This window comes from Mesocricetus auratus, unplaced genomic scaffold, assembly GCF_017639785.1.
Source record: "Mesocricetus auratus isolate SY011 unplaced genomic scaffold, BCM_Maur_2.0 Super-Scaffold_100009, whole genome shotgun sequence".
Taxonomy (NCBI): Eukaryota; Metazoa; Chordata; class Mammalia; order Rodentia; family Cricetidae; genus Mesocricetus; species Mesocricetus auratus.
Genome location: NW_024429193.1, coordinates 68,194,630 through 68,210,220, shown reverse-complemented (window position 1 = coordinate 68,210,220; position 15,591 = coordinate 68,194,630). Strand labels below are relative to the sequence as shown.

Sequence of the window (15,591 nt, the reverse complement as noted above, 5' to 3'; positions counted from 1 at the left end):
GGGGTGAGTGCGGTCTGTAAGGCTGAGCATCTCTTGTGTCATGTAAGGGTGAGACGCTGGCCTATTCAGAGACCTCCCACTGCTCCCCTACAGCCATGTGCAGGGAAGCCACGGCACCCCTTCCCCTCTCCATCATACATCTTGCTAGTAACCCAACTTTCAAGCCAAAGCCAGTAAGGGTCAGGGTTTGGCTAGAAGCTCTGTCAAAATGTTTCTCCCAAACCTCCCATGATGAATCATGAGAACTTAGAAAAAAATCGATGTGGTAATGACTGCTCAGGCATGGGAGAGCTTCCAGCAACACACAGGCTGGGGCTTTCAGCTCTGCGGTCGGGAGCAGGGGCGAGTTGGCGTGGAGATGGGACTGGGCAGGTAGCAGGCAGGGGACCTGATAGGTCAGCCTGGCGCTAAGGAATCCCCACACCTGCCTTCCCAAAACGAGCACATCAGTGCCATTGAATTAACGACCCATCCAAGCTGTTTTAAAAGCAAACTCTGCTCTTGGCTCGTGTTAGAAGACAGAGAAAAGCACCCTCTCACACCTCGACACGGCTCCTCAGACAGGCAGCGCCAGCATCACCAGGGAGCCTGGTGCCAACACAGACTGTGTTTTCCCCTTCCTCCAAAGCTTGAGGGCTGTTGTCCTAACGCACAGCTGAGGCTTCTAGAAAGGTGGGGTTTGAAGTAATAGTCAAGCTTACTGCCCTGCAATGACTCTTCCAGGATGAAGATTTCACGGAAGTAGGTGGATAACAGGTCTCCATCTTGAAAATGAGGAAACCATGGCTCACAACGGGTAAAAGGCCACTCAGTCTCCAGACAGAACAAACGCAGACTAAATTCTAAAGAAGGGTGTCACCCCCACAGGGCTCCGCCTTCACTGAAACTCAGAGTACTGGTCACCTCACTCTGCACCACTAACCCAAGCTGCATTTGGTCCGCCACTGGTCCTCTCTCATTCTCTTGTTTCCCTTCTTGGAGTTGCCTTGCACTGTGAACCCTGAAAAATCAAGCGCTGTGCATTATTAATACAGTGTAGTAAGTACCAGACACTTCTGCTTCATACATCATTTCATTCAATCCCCACAATCACCCTGGGAGGCAGGGGCAGCCATCTGCATGTCATAGATGAGGAAGCCAAGGTTCTAAGGGGCACAGGGTGGCACCTCTGGCAAAAGGCTGACATTCCTAAAGTCCCATGGTTAGGGGGTCCTAGGAGACTCGGGTTTCTAGAGAGTAACCTATGTTACATCATGACCCTGGAGTGAACCTGAAAGTGTGTGCAAACCCCTCACATGCAGATGTTACCAGCTTCTCCATGCCCTGCATAACAGAGCACAGCAGTGGTACAGAGAGTCCAAAAGTCATCAGCTTGCCTTGGCCATGCATTATAATTATCTATTATTTTACAATGTCAGACTTCACTTCCTAGTTATCTCTGGCTCATACCAGCAATTAAAATGACACCGCATCCTCACTTCATCCACTGACCAGGAAAGGGAGACATCCCCAGACGTGCACTGGGAGAGGGGTGCCTTAGTCCAGCATCATCAACAAAGTCGGTGAAGCTGATCCGAGTGCTGCTCATTCCGGTCAGCACAGCCACAGGGAGTGTGGAAGAGAGGGCTTTGTGGGAACTCTGGAGACACCCATTCCACAATCAAGTCAAGCTGGCAGATTCCTCCGGGAATTGGGAGTGGAGATGGGTGGAAGCCACAGAGCAGGGTAAACTCCTGACAAAGGAGTCCTACTGTCTGGGCAGGAAGTCCTCAGTTGCTTAAAAATGAAGATGGAGAAAACCTCAAGTTTTCTGAAAGCTCCCATCAGCCAGCATGGCTAGCCACGGGTTTCTGTTGCTTAGAAAATGCCTTCTCCTGCTCCCTTCTGTTTTCAGTCCCTCTGGTCCATCTCTTCCTTCCCTGTAATAAACTCCCAGCTAAGTGAACGGAATGGGAAGAAACAGTTAAAAGTGTGTGCTTCGTGGTGGGGCAATGTTGGGTAACGGAGCACACAGGGCCCCAGGCTGTGCATGGAGAATTTGGGGAGAGGGAATAATAATAAAAACTCGGCTAAGCTAATTAGGAGGAGAAAGTTAATTTAGAAATCAGCTCTACTGGGCAGAAGCGGTGCAGGGGTTGGGGGGAGCCGCTGGGGAGAAGGAAGTGGACACAAGAGTTTGGGAGACTTGAGGAAAAGGGTATTTTACGTAAACTGCCTTTGTTCTTGCAAGTCAAGATCCTTAGGCAGAATAAAGACTGGGTCCTGGGGATTCCTGAGTTCCTTTCCTCTAGAGCAGGGGTACAATCAAGGTTGTCCAGAGCCGGGACAGCTTGCTGCCCAGCACTCCAGCAAGCCACACAGCGGCAGGCATAGCGAGCATTATGGCCGGTTCCTCCCAGCTTCAGGCAAACACCAGGAAAATCAGTCTCCAACATTTTTCACATTCTTCTCTCACAACCTCTGCCTTACAGGACTGTCTGTGTTTACATATCCATCTCCCACACCGTGCTGAGAGTGCTCCAAGGACAAGGACTAAATCTCCCCTCTTTACCAGAGCCCTAGGACCACCACAAAACAAAACATGGCTAAGGCTTGTTTACTGGCCTCCTCCTCCTTGCCAGGGCCCCTCTGCTGAGGATCCCACTGAAATCCTGGAGCTCCCTTCCTTGCTGAGGCCTTCAGAAATTCTGCATGATGAGAGCTAAGGCTGCTGGCCAGAAAGACCATGCAAGTCTAACCCTGGTGTCTCTCTCAACCCTGGATGGTACAGACTGCCCAGGCTCAGAGTGGACCAACAATGAAATGCTCAGATTCATTCTGCTCCAGGCGTCTGGGTAAAAAGGCTCTCTTCTTCCTTAACTCTGTGGAACTCTGCTTCCCAATCCCCAAACTTAGGCCACAGACTGGGAACTTCAGTGACACTCCTATCTCTGTTCACTTCTGCCTAGCTAAGTTGATTTTCATTTCATTTATGTGTTTTATCTATTTATTAATTTTATTTTACCATAGGGTTTACAAGTTTCCATAGCTGCTCTACCTACCAGGTTAAGAGTTTAGAGGAAAGGGAGATTTGATGGAGAATGAGGCAGGGGCCCTAACTTGTTATTGCTGTTTTTTGTTGGTGGTGGTTTTTTTTTTTTTAAGCAAACCCTTCTTTTAAAAGTCAGAAGAAGACCCAGGAGGCAGAGGCAGCTTGAAGCATTTGCCTACCTGAGCTACAAAGTGAGATGTGTCAAAAAAAGAAATCCCAGAATCAGCTGGTTTCCCACTCTTTGCAGGGATGTCTGTGAGCCTCTGAGCCTTGGGGACTTTGGCAGCAGTGTCGGCTGAGTTCTCAGTGACACCCCACCTCTCTCATTCCCACCCGGACCCCCCTGTCTTACTGCACCTGCATACCTGCCTGGCTATCAACCATACCCTGGCTGGGGAAGGTGGACCTGTGGGGATATATACATCCCTAACTCTAAGACCACTTCTCCCAGGGAGCCTTCCCTGATCACTGCAGCCCACAGCAAATTATTCCTCTGTACTGAATGCTCCTGCTCTGGCCTTCACAATACTACAGTAGCCCCTTAATAGCAACGCGCGCGCACACACACACACACACACACACACACACACACACACACACACACACACAGAGTCTGTGTAGTTTTGAGGTTTAGTTTCTTGGGAAAGAAGGAACTACATACTGTCCCCCTCCCCCCACCACACACACATAATTTGTATCCATTTTCCAAATAATTATACTAGATTTTTGAGAAATCAGTTGTCCCCATTTTGTGGAAGAAGAAACTAAGGCCTATGGGGTTGAATACTTTCACATAAAAGATAAAGGTCCTTAAGAGTAGAGATAGTATCTTACTCATTTTTTAACACAATCTGCCCATTTGCTACATAACAATATAATTCTATTTGTGCTGCAGAAGGCTGAGCTCAGTCAGGGCTTGCACATTACCATGCGCCCTGCTGTTCAGCTTCGAACCAGTCCCCTAATGATGTTTGGGGTCAGTGAGAAAATACCTGTACCTGGAGCTGGAGAGATGGCTCAGTGGTTAAGAGCATCCTGACTGCTCTTCCAGCAGACCCAGGTTCAATCCCCAGCACCCACACGGCAGCTCACAACTGTCTGTAACTCCAAGATCTGACACCGGCACACAGACATACATGCAGACAAAACACCGATGTAAATAAAAACAAATAGATTTTTTAGAAAAGAAAGGAAATACCTGTGCCCAAGGAACCATACAATGACATCGTGTGGCAGTAGAATTGTGCAAACAGTGTGATGGTGTCACAGCTGGGGAAACTGCCCAACCACGCATCTCTCTGAAGGCATCTCCACCATTAGCCCATGTGGGACTGTGCAGTTCCAGCCATCGAGGCATGCCTAACTGTACATTGCTGGTGAGGGAGGGAACTAATTCTACATTTTCTCCACAGCCTCCAGTTAGGATAGACTCCTCATATTGCCTCAGAAGGAAATGCAGGCCAGAGAGAACGAGCAATCCTGTCCTAAAGAAGAATTTATTATTCTTAAGCCAAGTTAGGGAGCTGGGGAAAGAGATAACACACGTAGAACAGCTTCCTGAAATAGCTCTGAGGGGCCCTGGGTGCTACATGAGACTCAGAATCCTGCTCTCCCCTCTCTGCCTCAAAACCCAGGCCCCAGGGCCTTCTGGGAGACCCTGCCAGCACATTCCCAGGGCTCAGACCCAGAGTGAAACAGCAGTATCATCTCTGGAAAACTAATGGCGTTTGTTAGAGATGTCTAGCCCAGATTTAAGAGCCTCCATCTTGAAGAGGGTGGCTGGTTGCAAGGCCCATTTATTTCAATACCATCCCAATTTTGTTGAATGGGTCTGAGAAGGGCAGAGACGGATGAGCACTGCAGTCCCCAGAGACGAGAGAGGTTAATAAAAGTTGCTGAAGAAATTAAATGTGTAGGAAGGAGACACTGGGAGGAGCTGATAGAGGGAAAGTCGAATAGAAAGAAAAATGATCCTCGGAGGCACCTAGAAGCTGCAGAGGCTTTCATCCCGGGCGCCGCCGGAAGAACTCAATCAGGTTCGCACTGTCTGAGAACCAGGAATGGAAAGTCTAAGAGCTGGAGATGAGAGACACAGGGGGCAGGGTCAGAGAGCAGGGAACTCAAGGGCCCTGGCTTTCTGTGCACATCTGTCAGCGGGCACACCACAAGGATAGCGCTCCCCCAGACTCACCAGGGCTGCTGCGGCTGGGAAGAGAAATGACGGGAAGGGAACGGTTTGGTTTGGTTTGGTTTGGTTTGGTTTGGTTTGGTTTTGATACCAACCCGTGCCGTGGTAGATGGAAGGGTCAGAACACACAGAGGTTTCTGTCCCGATGCACCCGGGGAAGAGGAGTCCAAGCACACGTGACATGGACTGAACCTGCAGGCTCGTGTGAGGCAAACGTGCACGGCCTTCTGGAGTGTCTTTCTGGGATCTGTTCCCAGCCACCATCCTAATGGCACTGCTCTGCCAGGTACTGACTGTGTCCTTTTGGGCAATCTGTTTACCTTATCTAGTCCCCTAGTTGCCCATCTATAAAATGGGAATAGCACCTGACATTACAATTATATGCAGAACACAAAGCAGCCATTCCCCAAGTGTGCATGACTTCCTTCTCCATTCTGAGAGTCACTCGGCATCAAGACTCCTAGAATTCTCTCTACTCCCCACGTCTCACATTTCAAGACCAAGAACACAGCAACCTCTCTCTCCTCCCCTCACTGAAACCCCCAGCCCTTTTCAGGTCAAAACCCCCTCTGCCAAACTGACTGGCCTGGAGCCCTGGGGAGAGCTGGAAGCAAACAGAAGGCAGCTTGGTCAGGCACTCACTTGCTCACGAGAGGCTGCCCTGCCTTCAGAGGGAGATAGAGAAACGTGCCTCCCAGTCACGTCCTCCATCTCGGCTCTCACCCCTTTCACAAGCCATCTAACTTCTCTGCAACTCCATTTTCTCCTCTACTAAATGGAAAAATAACGATGATCCTGCCTATATCACATGACAATCTATCAAATGTTATGGCACATGTGACAGCTACTAAAATCTGAAAGTATTACACGGTTACAAAGCTAGGAGACAGGCAGGAAGGAGAGGGAGGACTAGGTCTGTAGCTTAGCGATAAAGGACTTGCCTAACCCAGGACTTGATTCCCATCACACAACCTCACTCCACCCTACCCCCCACCCTCCAAAAAACACACCTGAGAACACAGACGGAAAGAAACTGGGGTGACATAGCCTCTTTTTGACAGGGATTAATATTTCACTCCCACCTCTGTATGTTGATATCAAACCCGGGGAAACTATGGGTAGCCTAGCATTCCTAGCTGAGGATCGGCGAATAATTATGCAGCCTATCAGAGAGGACTGTCATATGGAACAAGACAGCAGACCTAGGTTCTCCTCCTGTCTAATAGAGGTTGCCAGCACAGATGAGCTTTGTAGTGACATAAAAGGACTTGGATCAGGGTGGTAACACTCCAGAGATGGCCCTGAGTGAGTTGTTTAACCTCTCAGTTTTGGTTTTCTTATCTATGAAATGGCAGGAGCATCAGTTTTGAAAGGCACACAGCAGGAACTCAGTGAAAGGTAATGCTGACACCTTGGTATGCTGCTGACCTCCCATGATCCCTTTCAGTACCTTAGACCAGGCAGGTCCTGGGGAAATCAGCTGCAAAGCAAAGCTGTGCACCTCCAGGTGAGCTCAATGAGACACCCAAGTTTTCACCTTCTACTGTGCCTACAACCCTGATGTGCCTACAGTCAATCAATCCTACCGTGCCTACAGCCCCACTGTGCCTACAGTCAGTCCTACTGTGCCTACAGCCCCACTGTGCCTACAGTCAGTCCTACTGTGCCTACAATCAATCCTACTGTTCCTGCAGTCCTACTGTGCCTATAATCCTACCGTGCCTACAGCCACCCTGTGCCTGTAGTCCTACTATGCCTACAACTCTGATGTGCCTGCAGCCCTACTGTGCCTACAGCTCTAATGTGCCTCGAGCCCTACTGTGCTTATAGCCCTACTGTGCCTGGTGTGGAGGCTAAAAGCGGGAGAGTACAGGTTGTCCCCAGACGTCCACTGAGTGTGTGAGTCCTTGCATGCCTCTAGGACTCTACAGAGTCACTTGGGGTGGGGTGGGGTCCTCAAGTATAAATCCATGGGTTAGAAAGGCTAGGTTTCATATATGGAACAAATACAAGAGTATAAATCATATTTGGCAAGTAAAGTCCTTTTAACAAATAACCAGGAGATTGCCATATCATAAAGAAAGAGTAACCCAAAAATATAGGGCACACTGTTTTTAAAAGTTTAAAAGCTACTAGCATGAATCCCCTTCTCCACACTTATTCTACCATGGACCAGAACAACACAACCCTACCCCAGGCCAGTTCCAGTCCCTGATAGCTGAGGGGTCTCTGGCAGAGGAAAATGGTGTAGGTCTTGAAATCAGCTGGTTCCTGTAATGGCCTGCCTTACATATCTGAACCTCAGTTTTCCATCCAGGAAAAAGGAATTAATTACCCAGCCTAACTCAGGGGATTGTCGAAGTTAACATGCATTTAAAGTCATTAACAGGGCTGGAGAGATGGCCCAGTGGTTAAGTGCACCACTGCTCTTTCAGAGGACCAGGGTTCAGTTCCCAGCACCCACATGGCAGCTCACAACTGTCTGTAACTCCAAGATCTTACAGCCTCACAGACATACATGCAGGCAAAACACCAATGCAAATAAAATAAAACAAAAAGTCATTAGCATGACTTCAGCATGCCACTTCTCATTTCACCCACAGGCTCAGGCTTCTCCACTCTGCCCTCCCCTCGTGGCCCTTCTGAGACCTTTTCTGAGAGCACCAGCTGGGAGGAGCTGAATTGTGCCTTTTAGGTCGACTGAGCCAGGCAATCTCTATGATTGGGGCAAAGCACTGGACCAAGAACCAGGGGGATTTGAACCAGAAAACAAAGAGAACCACAATCAGGAAAATAGAAGGGGCAGTCAACTCAACATATGTCCACTTACATTCAGACACAGTCATAACACAGTCACGGTACACTTCTGGGCCAGACACCGTTCCGTGCACTTTCCCCAGATTAATATATGTTGATAATCTATGAATTAACATATATACATATATGGCTGGGCGGTGGTGGTGCACGCCTTTAATCCCAGCACTCAGGAGGCAGAGGCAGGCGGATCTCTGTGAGTTCGAGGCCAGGCTGGACCGACAGCCTCCAAAACAATACAGAGAAACCCTGTCTCGTAAAAACCAAAAAAAAAAAACCCAAAACAAACATATATATATATATATATACACATATACAATATATATCATCACCACTTTGCATACAACTAAACTGGAGCACCTAATGAGTGAGCACACAACCTCTTTAGACCACCAACTCGGGAGAGCTGAATGGAGGTCTCTGGATTTATTTATTTATTTATTTATTTATTTATTTATTTATTTATAGGGGGCTTACAATTCAGCCTTGACTGGCCTGAAACTTGGTATGTGTAGTCCAAGCTGGCCTTGAACTCGCCGTCCTCCGGCTTCAGCCTCTTGAACACCAGGATTCCAGGCATACCAGGCTGAGACCGTGACATCATCACTGTCTACTGCGACCTCCCTCCTGCACTGCGGCTCCCTCATCAATCAGGTACTAAGGGGGCACTGACTATATGCACAGCACCAGGCCGTGTTGTAGTGAGAGAGAAGTGAAGACCTGGTCTCCAGAGGTCTCAAAAGGAGGCTTCCTCAGAGTGCGGTTCTCTGCAAGCACGGGCAAGCAGGGGACTTCATCATCCTACCCCACTGGAAAAGCAAACTGGGACCAGCCAGCCACCCAGTGGCAATAAGGAGAAAAGGGAGGAAGCAATGGATGCCACCCCCACCCCTCCTGCCCTGCCTGGGTGTCGCAGATGCTTCCCCCTGGCACCCAGTGCTGGCTTCACGTCTCCCTCTGAGTTTGAGTAGAAGGCTGGAGATAGAGCTCGGTCAAAGTCAGGGGCGGCCCTAACTGCTCGATTTCTGCCAGCTTCCCTACCTTACCCCAGCTTTGGGCAGAAGTAGGCCATTTGGAGTGTGTGGCATGCATATGTGTGCAGAACAGAGCTGTAGAAGCCAGGCTCACCATCCTCTGCCAGGATATAGCTGTGCACCGGGAGCTAAATGCTGGGAACATAGGAGGCCCTTGGGTCTCTTTGTTTTACCCCTTAGTCTCCTTGGAGCAAAGGCGGAACAGACAGAGCAGCTTGGGGGGGGGGTACCAGAGGAACAGATTTTCCTCCTCCAGTCAGAGCCACCAGCCTCTGGAGGCAGCTCCCACTGGAATCACCCTGTCATCCCACATTGCTCTGATTAACTACAATCCTTCCTTTTCAATTTCTCCTCCCCGAGACTAGGGAGGGAGAAGAATCTCTTAGAAAATGAATAAATATTTCAATTTTCAGCGTAATCAGTCTGGGGAGCTGGGGCATGATGGACACAGTAGCGGGGGAGGGGGAAGATAATGGTTTTCATTTAGATAAGATACGGAAAATTATTTAGTAAAAAATGAAAATAGATGAAGCCCGTTGAAATCCTGTAAAATACGATTTTTATTTCTCAGCTAGGCTGAGTCTCCCCCTCCTAGCTCTTCTCTGCTCTCAATTTTCTTGCTCCTCTGGCCACTTTTCACTGTCTTCTGTCTGCCTCCAACTCCCTGCTAACCGCGCTGCGTGCCCTCTCTTGTCAGCCCCCCCTTTCTCCCTCAGGGTCTCCTCCCCAGTCCTGTGTCCCCTGAAGACTCACTAGTGATCTCTTCTCCCTCTTGCTTCCTCTCTCCCTTTGCTTTCCTCCCTGTGACCCCAAAATTCATCTGCACCCCTCCTGCAGTTCTTCACCTCTGACAGAGTCAAGAAGGCTGGGGTTCAGTGGCATTCCCTAGCCACACCCACCCGCAAAGATGGAGAGGAACACGGCAAGCATTTTTTTTTCCAGATCTTCTATCAGTTCAGGTTCAAGCTGCATCTTTCTCCTGTTTCCTAACTGCAGCTTCTGTTTCTTAAAGCTCATTCTGTTTCACTGACATATGAGGGCTGCAAGAGGGGCAGGCAGAGAAGCCTGCTCCCAACACGTCAGAACTGACTCCGCTGCCCCTCACCCACCATGCTCTCCCCCTCCCCCTCTCCTGCAACCTGGCTGAACAAAGTCAGAACTTAACTTATCTTCCCAACTTTCTGCCAAGTGGCCGACCCCGAGGCCAGGCCTTCTTTTTCCTCCAGCTCCACTCCTGCTCACATACCATGGATGTGTGCCTTCCCACGTCCTAAGAGGGTCCTGGGGCTCCGGTGAAGGAAGGTGAATCAAGACCCCCCTGAACTAAGCCAGGTTTGCCTTCGGAGCTGGAGGAGAGGCCTAGCAAAGAGAGGAGGGGTCCAGCGAAACACTCCACCCCTACACACACACACACACACACACACACACACACACACACACACACACACACACAGTGTTCAGGAGAGGAAGAGAGCCGACCAATGCCCGAGGCTCTTCCCACTCGGCGGCTTCCCTCTTCCCAGACCACTCACCCACCCCAGCGAGAGACCACCTCCTCCATTTTGAAGACTGTACCTCTCTGTGGGCGCCTGCCTATAAGAATGTCTGCCCAAGTTTCTTTGTTTGCTCCATGGCTGGGGTATGTGGAAGCAATGCTGTGTGGTGGGTGTTATGTCCTTTCAATGGAGCACACATGCGTGTACAGTGTAAGTTTGATGCCTGGTGTAGGACTAGGTAAGCGTGTGTTGGCTTGGAAGAGGAATCTTCCTTCTTCAGAGATGTCAGTCAATGTCTTTGTGTATGTGTCTGTCTCTGTGTGGGAGATGTTTGTGGGGATGTCTCCCTAGGTGAGCAGTCTGTCTCAGTGGCTCAGTTTGAAGCTATTGGTGTGTCAGTTTCTGTGTTCCAGGTCAGGGAGGGGCCCAACAGCATTAAATCCTCCTTGGAGTCAGTCTCAGGAGACAAGACCCATTTCCCGCAGACCCCGGGCCTGGCTGGGGTGTAGACCCTTGCTTCCTTCACGGGCACCCAGACCAGTATACCTGGACACCCTCCTCTCTCTCCCCCGGTTTTCTTCTAACCTCTGCCCTGCCAGTTCCAAAGGAGCCCCAGATAGCTGCACTTTCCTGACCTGTAGAGAGTGCCTGGCCGAATCAACTCCCCTTCCCCTGATGAATCCAAACAGCCCTGATGTCCGGACTTCTACCTCTCACCCACAGCGGGGGGGGGCGCGAATGCAGCCTTCCTTTGAGGGGCAACCCCAAGCAGTTTGCAGCCGGACTTGAGATGAAGGTGACTCTAGGCTGGATGGGGTAGCAGGATCGACCCCTCAGCCTCATCTTTGGGAGCCTGCGCCCGTGCTTTCCACGCACTCCACCCCCCAGATCTGAAATCCCACCTCTTCCCAGCCTTTCTCTTGGCCGGGACCCAGGAGTCCAGCCCTGGGCCCAGGAGGTGGAGGGAGGGAGAACTGCCGGGGACTGGGAGGAAAGACTTTGAGCACTCGGGTCCCATTTCTACTCGGATCTCGGCTTTCGCGACCTAAGTTCTCCGTTCTCCCGCGCAGCGGGAGGAAGCAAGTTGGGCCGTTTCATCAAGAACTCCTCGGGTGTTCTCCGGGTGACTCCGCGCCCCTTCCCCGGACTCCCCGGCCCGCGGCTGGGGCTTACCTTGCGAGAAAGTGTCGGAGAGAGTGAGGATCCAGATGAGGAAGCTCAGCATGCTGTCCGCCCGCCGCTGGGCCCGAGTCGGCGCGATCCCGGCCGCCGCGGGCTCTCTCTCCTCCCTCCCGCCCTTGCACACTCGGCGCACACTCGCTCGCCTCTCCCGCCGCGGGCTCGCTCCCCTGGCCCCTCCTCTCGTCCCGCGCCCCCTAATAATTTCTGCCCTCCAGCTTTATCTCTCGGGGCCTCTCTCAACCTCCTCGCCGCTCTCTCGCTCTCTCTCTCCCTCTCTCCCTCTCTTCCCTCCCCAGCTCCCTCCCTCTTCCTGACGTCTGCTCTCCCTCCGACGGCGCCTCCCTCCACTGCCCTCCCCTGGTCCCCCAACGCGCGCGCACACACACTGGCTCCGCTCGCTGGAGCCGAGATGGGAGGAGAGCAAAGAGAAAGGAATTGAGGGCAGAGGCAAGGGGTGGGGAGGGGTGGGGAGAACGCGGCGTCGCAGGCTCGGAAGCAAAGACCGCCGGGCCCCGGTCCATCCGCGCCCCTCCGGTGCCGAGACCTACTTTTGCCCCCAGTGGCGTAACTGAGCCGGACATAGGGTGGCAGGCTGGGCAGAGGACGAACCTCCATCAATTGGGTGACTGCGTTGGGAGGGGTGTGCTTGTGTCTTGGAGGGGGTGGGGGGCTAAAAGCTTTAAGGTCTTTTCTGTTCTAATCTCACACCCCAGAATCTAACCCTAGATGCCTAAAATAAGAATTCTCAATTAACTAGAGAATGTTGGAAAGGGGAGAAGCTCTTCCAACCCACAAATCTCAGACTGGAGAAATCTTGAGTCTGCCTCTGAGCCCCTTCGGAGGGCTTCAGCCAGCCACGTTGAGGCCCGCCTCTCAACGCTGGAGTCGGTAGCAGCCGCGAAGAGGCGCAGTTAACTCTTCCTTTGTTCATCCCAGACATCTATCCATCCGGAGGGAAAGCCAACCAACTCCATGGCTTTGCGTCCCCGAAGGCTTGCCACAGAAGGCAGCCAGCGAACGATCTCTAAGCACTCCGGGGCTCGAGGCGGAGAGATGGAGACCCGAAGTGGAAGGGCATTTGGGTGAGTGGTCCAGCCAAGGACCTCGTGTAGTGACCCTCTCCGCCCCCAATCCCTGACTAAATCATGCTCCCTGGGCTGCTGAGACTGAATGAAGCCTGGGCCCGAGAGAATGAATGTGGGGAAAATAGTAGGAAAGTCACAGGAATTGCACAACTTTCCAGTTACGCTGAACTGGAGAGAGGTCTCCACCTCTTCCTTCTCAGATTCTAGATCACCTGAGTCCCTTAAAGCTCCTGACCAAGATAGCTTGAGCTTGATGCCCGGAACTAAGGCGCATAGCTCTAGTGCCCTCTGCTGACAGGAGATGGACACAGTTCCTCCAAAAACCTTGACAGTTAGGCAGAGTGATCCAGACACAACCACACACAACTAGAGGACACAGAACACAGTAAACAAAACAAAACCAAAACTAAAAAAGTTCACATTCAAAAGCATATTATGCAAGGACTTATAGATTTTGTTACGTTAAAAAATACTTGCATGCATAGGCAAAAACCACAATTTAAAAACAGGGATAGCTAATCCAGAGATTAAGAATACCATCCCACAGAGACACACCCATGCAAATACAGGCCAGAACTTGGATATGCTAGAGTTTTTAATTTATTTATTCATTAACTTGTCATTCAACAGATATTTCTTTTGTGTTTAATATGGTCCAGTCACAAAACTAGGCTTTCAGAATACAACTACATAAGTAAGTAAATAAATAAATAAAATCTGGGTATAGTGGTACATGTCTGTAATCCTATCTCAGGAGACAAAGGTGGAGAATAGGCTAGACATCGTGGCTCACATCATTAATCCCAGTACTTTAGAAGTAGAGGTGGATCTATCTCTGTGAGTGGAGGCCAGCCTGATCTACATAGGACTCTCCAGGATAGCCAGGGCGTAAATGAAATTCTGTCTTAAAACAAAACAAATAAAGACAAGAACTGTAAGTTCAAGGAGAACCCAGTCAAAATAATGACACCCTGTCACAGAAAAAGCACACCGATACAAGCTCCTCCCGTTAGCGTTTCATCGGGGAGAAGGGGTCCATAAAAATTGTAAGATATTAGGTTATGTTGACAAAACAAAATAGAGACGGGAGAAAGGAGTGTTTTTTTTATTTTTCTTGTAGGTCAAGGAAGGAAAGCTGTCCTCCTGGGGTAACACTGGGCATTCGTCTCTGCAGGCATCTGAGGACAGAACATAGCAAGTGGACAGGAACAGACCGAATACCTTAGGTCAGGGTATTCTGGAATGAAACAGCCTTTCCCCTTTTACTCTGAATGAGTGCATGCAGAGATAAAAGAAAATGCTAGGAAGATGTCCCCAGCAGCTAACGAGCTCGCTTTCCTGGCCTTAGCTTACCTTGCCCTCTCCCTTTAAAGATAAATCTCCACCAATTAGCTTGAGAGAAGCTCCTTCCTCTCATGGCTAGTCTCCTACAAGCTACTCAGCATCCCAGATCCTAAAGCCTGATGCCCATTTGCGTAGCAGTCCCCAACACCAGCCAGACGAGGGTCTCCTGATAGATTTTCCTAGAGCAGCACTGAGGCCTAGTCCTGGACAGATGGGTTTTTCTGGCGTGTCACCCGAACATCACTAGTTTCAAACATACCCCATGTGACTTGAGTGAGCATTGTGGAGCCGAATACCACACCGTTCCAGTGCGCTTGCGCATCCCCAGGACATGCGCTCTCGTCTCTCTGCGATCATACTTGAGTATTACCGATCCTGCTTCACCTCCTCCGTCCAGGCCAACCCCACTAAAGCTCCTTAGCTCTGCTCACTAATACCAAAGCTCACAGTTCTGTCTCAGCGGGCTATCTGAGTCTCCTGGCCTCTCATCACATACCTGTTATCACAGCAGGCATCCTGAAGGTCAGCCTTCCAGTATCCAGGCACTGTGAAGAGAAACCCCATGTCCCGACAGACTAGACATAACGATTTCCTTAGCACAGGGCATCTTCTTAAACTTTGAGCTCCTTGAAGGCAAGGACTGTCTCTGTCTCCTTAGTTAGGACTTCCTGAGAGTAAAGAGGAAGCTGGATCTCCCTTCTTAATCACTGAAGTAGCAAAGTAGTTGAAAGTTGGAAACGTGGATGGACTCTGAAACAGAGAAAGGCTAAGATTCTCTCCCTAATGATTACTACAGAGATAGGAAAGAAAGGCCCTAACACGTACTTCTCAACCTTCCTAATGCTGCCACCCTTTAACACAGGTCCTAATGTTGTGGTGAATCCCCCAATCATAAATTATTTTTTTCACTGCTTCATAACTAATTTTGCCACTGTAGTGAATCATAATGTAAATATCTGAACTGTAGGATATCTGATGTGTGACCCTTGTGAAAGGGCCGTTGGACCCCCAAGGGGTAGCAACCCCCAAGTTGAAAAGCACTGCTCTATCAGAAACCTCCACCAGAGTCCCTCTGGCTGAGGGAGCCTCAGAGGCCACCTTGACTTTTCTCCTCACCTGCCGAGCTATGACTTAAGCCAGCAGCCCAGAGTTTGGGAGGCATAGCCTTTCTCACACGCCTCCAGGCAGAAGCAGCTGTCTGCTGTGTCTTATATATCATTTAACTGCAACAGACACTTCCAGACACTAGGCCATGAGTTTCCAGCTGCTGGAACAGTCCATTCGCTCATCTTCTCGTTTTCCTTAAGGGACCAACTCTTGTTCATACAGTAGTGGGGCAGGAGCAAGGGGAGACTCCAGTCTCGTGAGGGAAACATGAGCAGAGGAAAAGCGTCCATTGAAGCATCCTAGTGGCCAA

General features: G+C 50.3%; 1 protein-coding gene and 1 long non-coding RNA gene across 6 annotated transcripts in view; one reads left to right on the top strand and one right to left on the bottom strand.

The window, feature by feature from the left end:
• Kirrel1 (kirre like nephrin family adhesion molecule 1) overlaps window positions 1-11,985 on the bottom strand; it is a 97,942-nt gene extending 85,957 nt beyond the window's left edge. The window contains exon 1 of one of the 5 annotated variants that reach the window (XM_040752556.1): window positions 11,737-11,985. In XM_040752556.1, coding sequence (XP_040608490.1) covers window positions 11,737-11,788 — 52 coding nt within the window. In that variant the 5' untranslated portion in view covers window positions 11,789-11,985. The remainder of the gene's footprint in view (window positions 1-11,736) is intronic. The other 4 variants (XM_040752553.1, XM_040752551.1, XM_040752554.1 and 1 more) reach the window with 4 other exon arrangements.
• Window positions 11,986-12,009: 24 nt separating this feature from the next.
• LOC121142448 lies at window positions 12,010-15,093 on the top strand. Its single transcript, XR_005879486.1, has 3 exons — window positions 12,010-12,367; window positions 12,682-12,827; window positions 13,951-15,093. It is a non-coding gene; the product is annotated as an uncharacterized LOC121142448 (long non-coding RNA).
• Window positions 15,094-15,591: the final 498 nt, after the last annotated feature.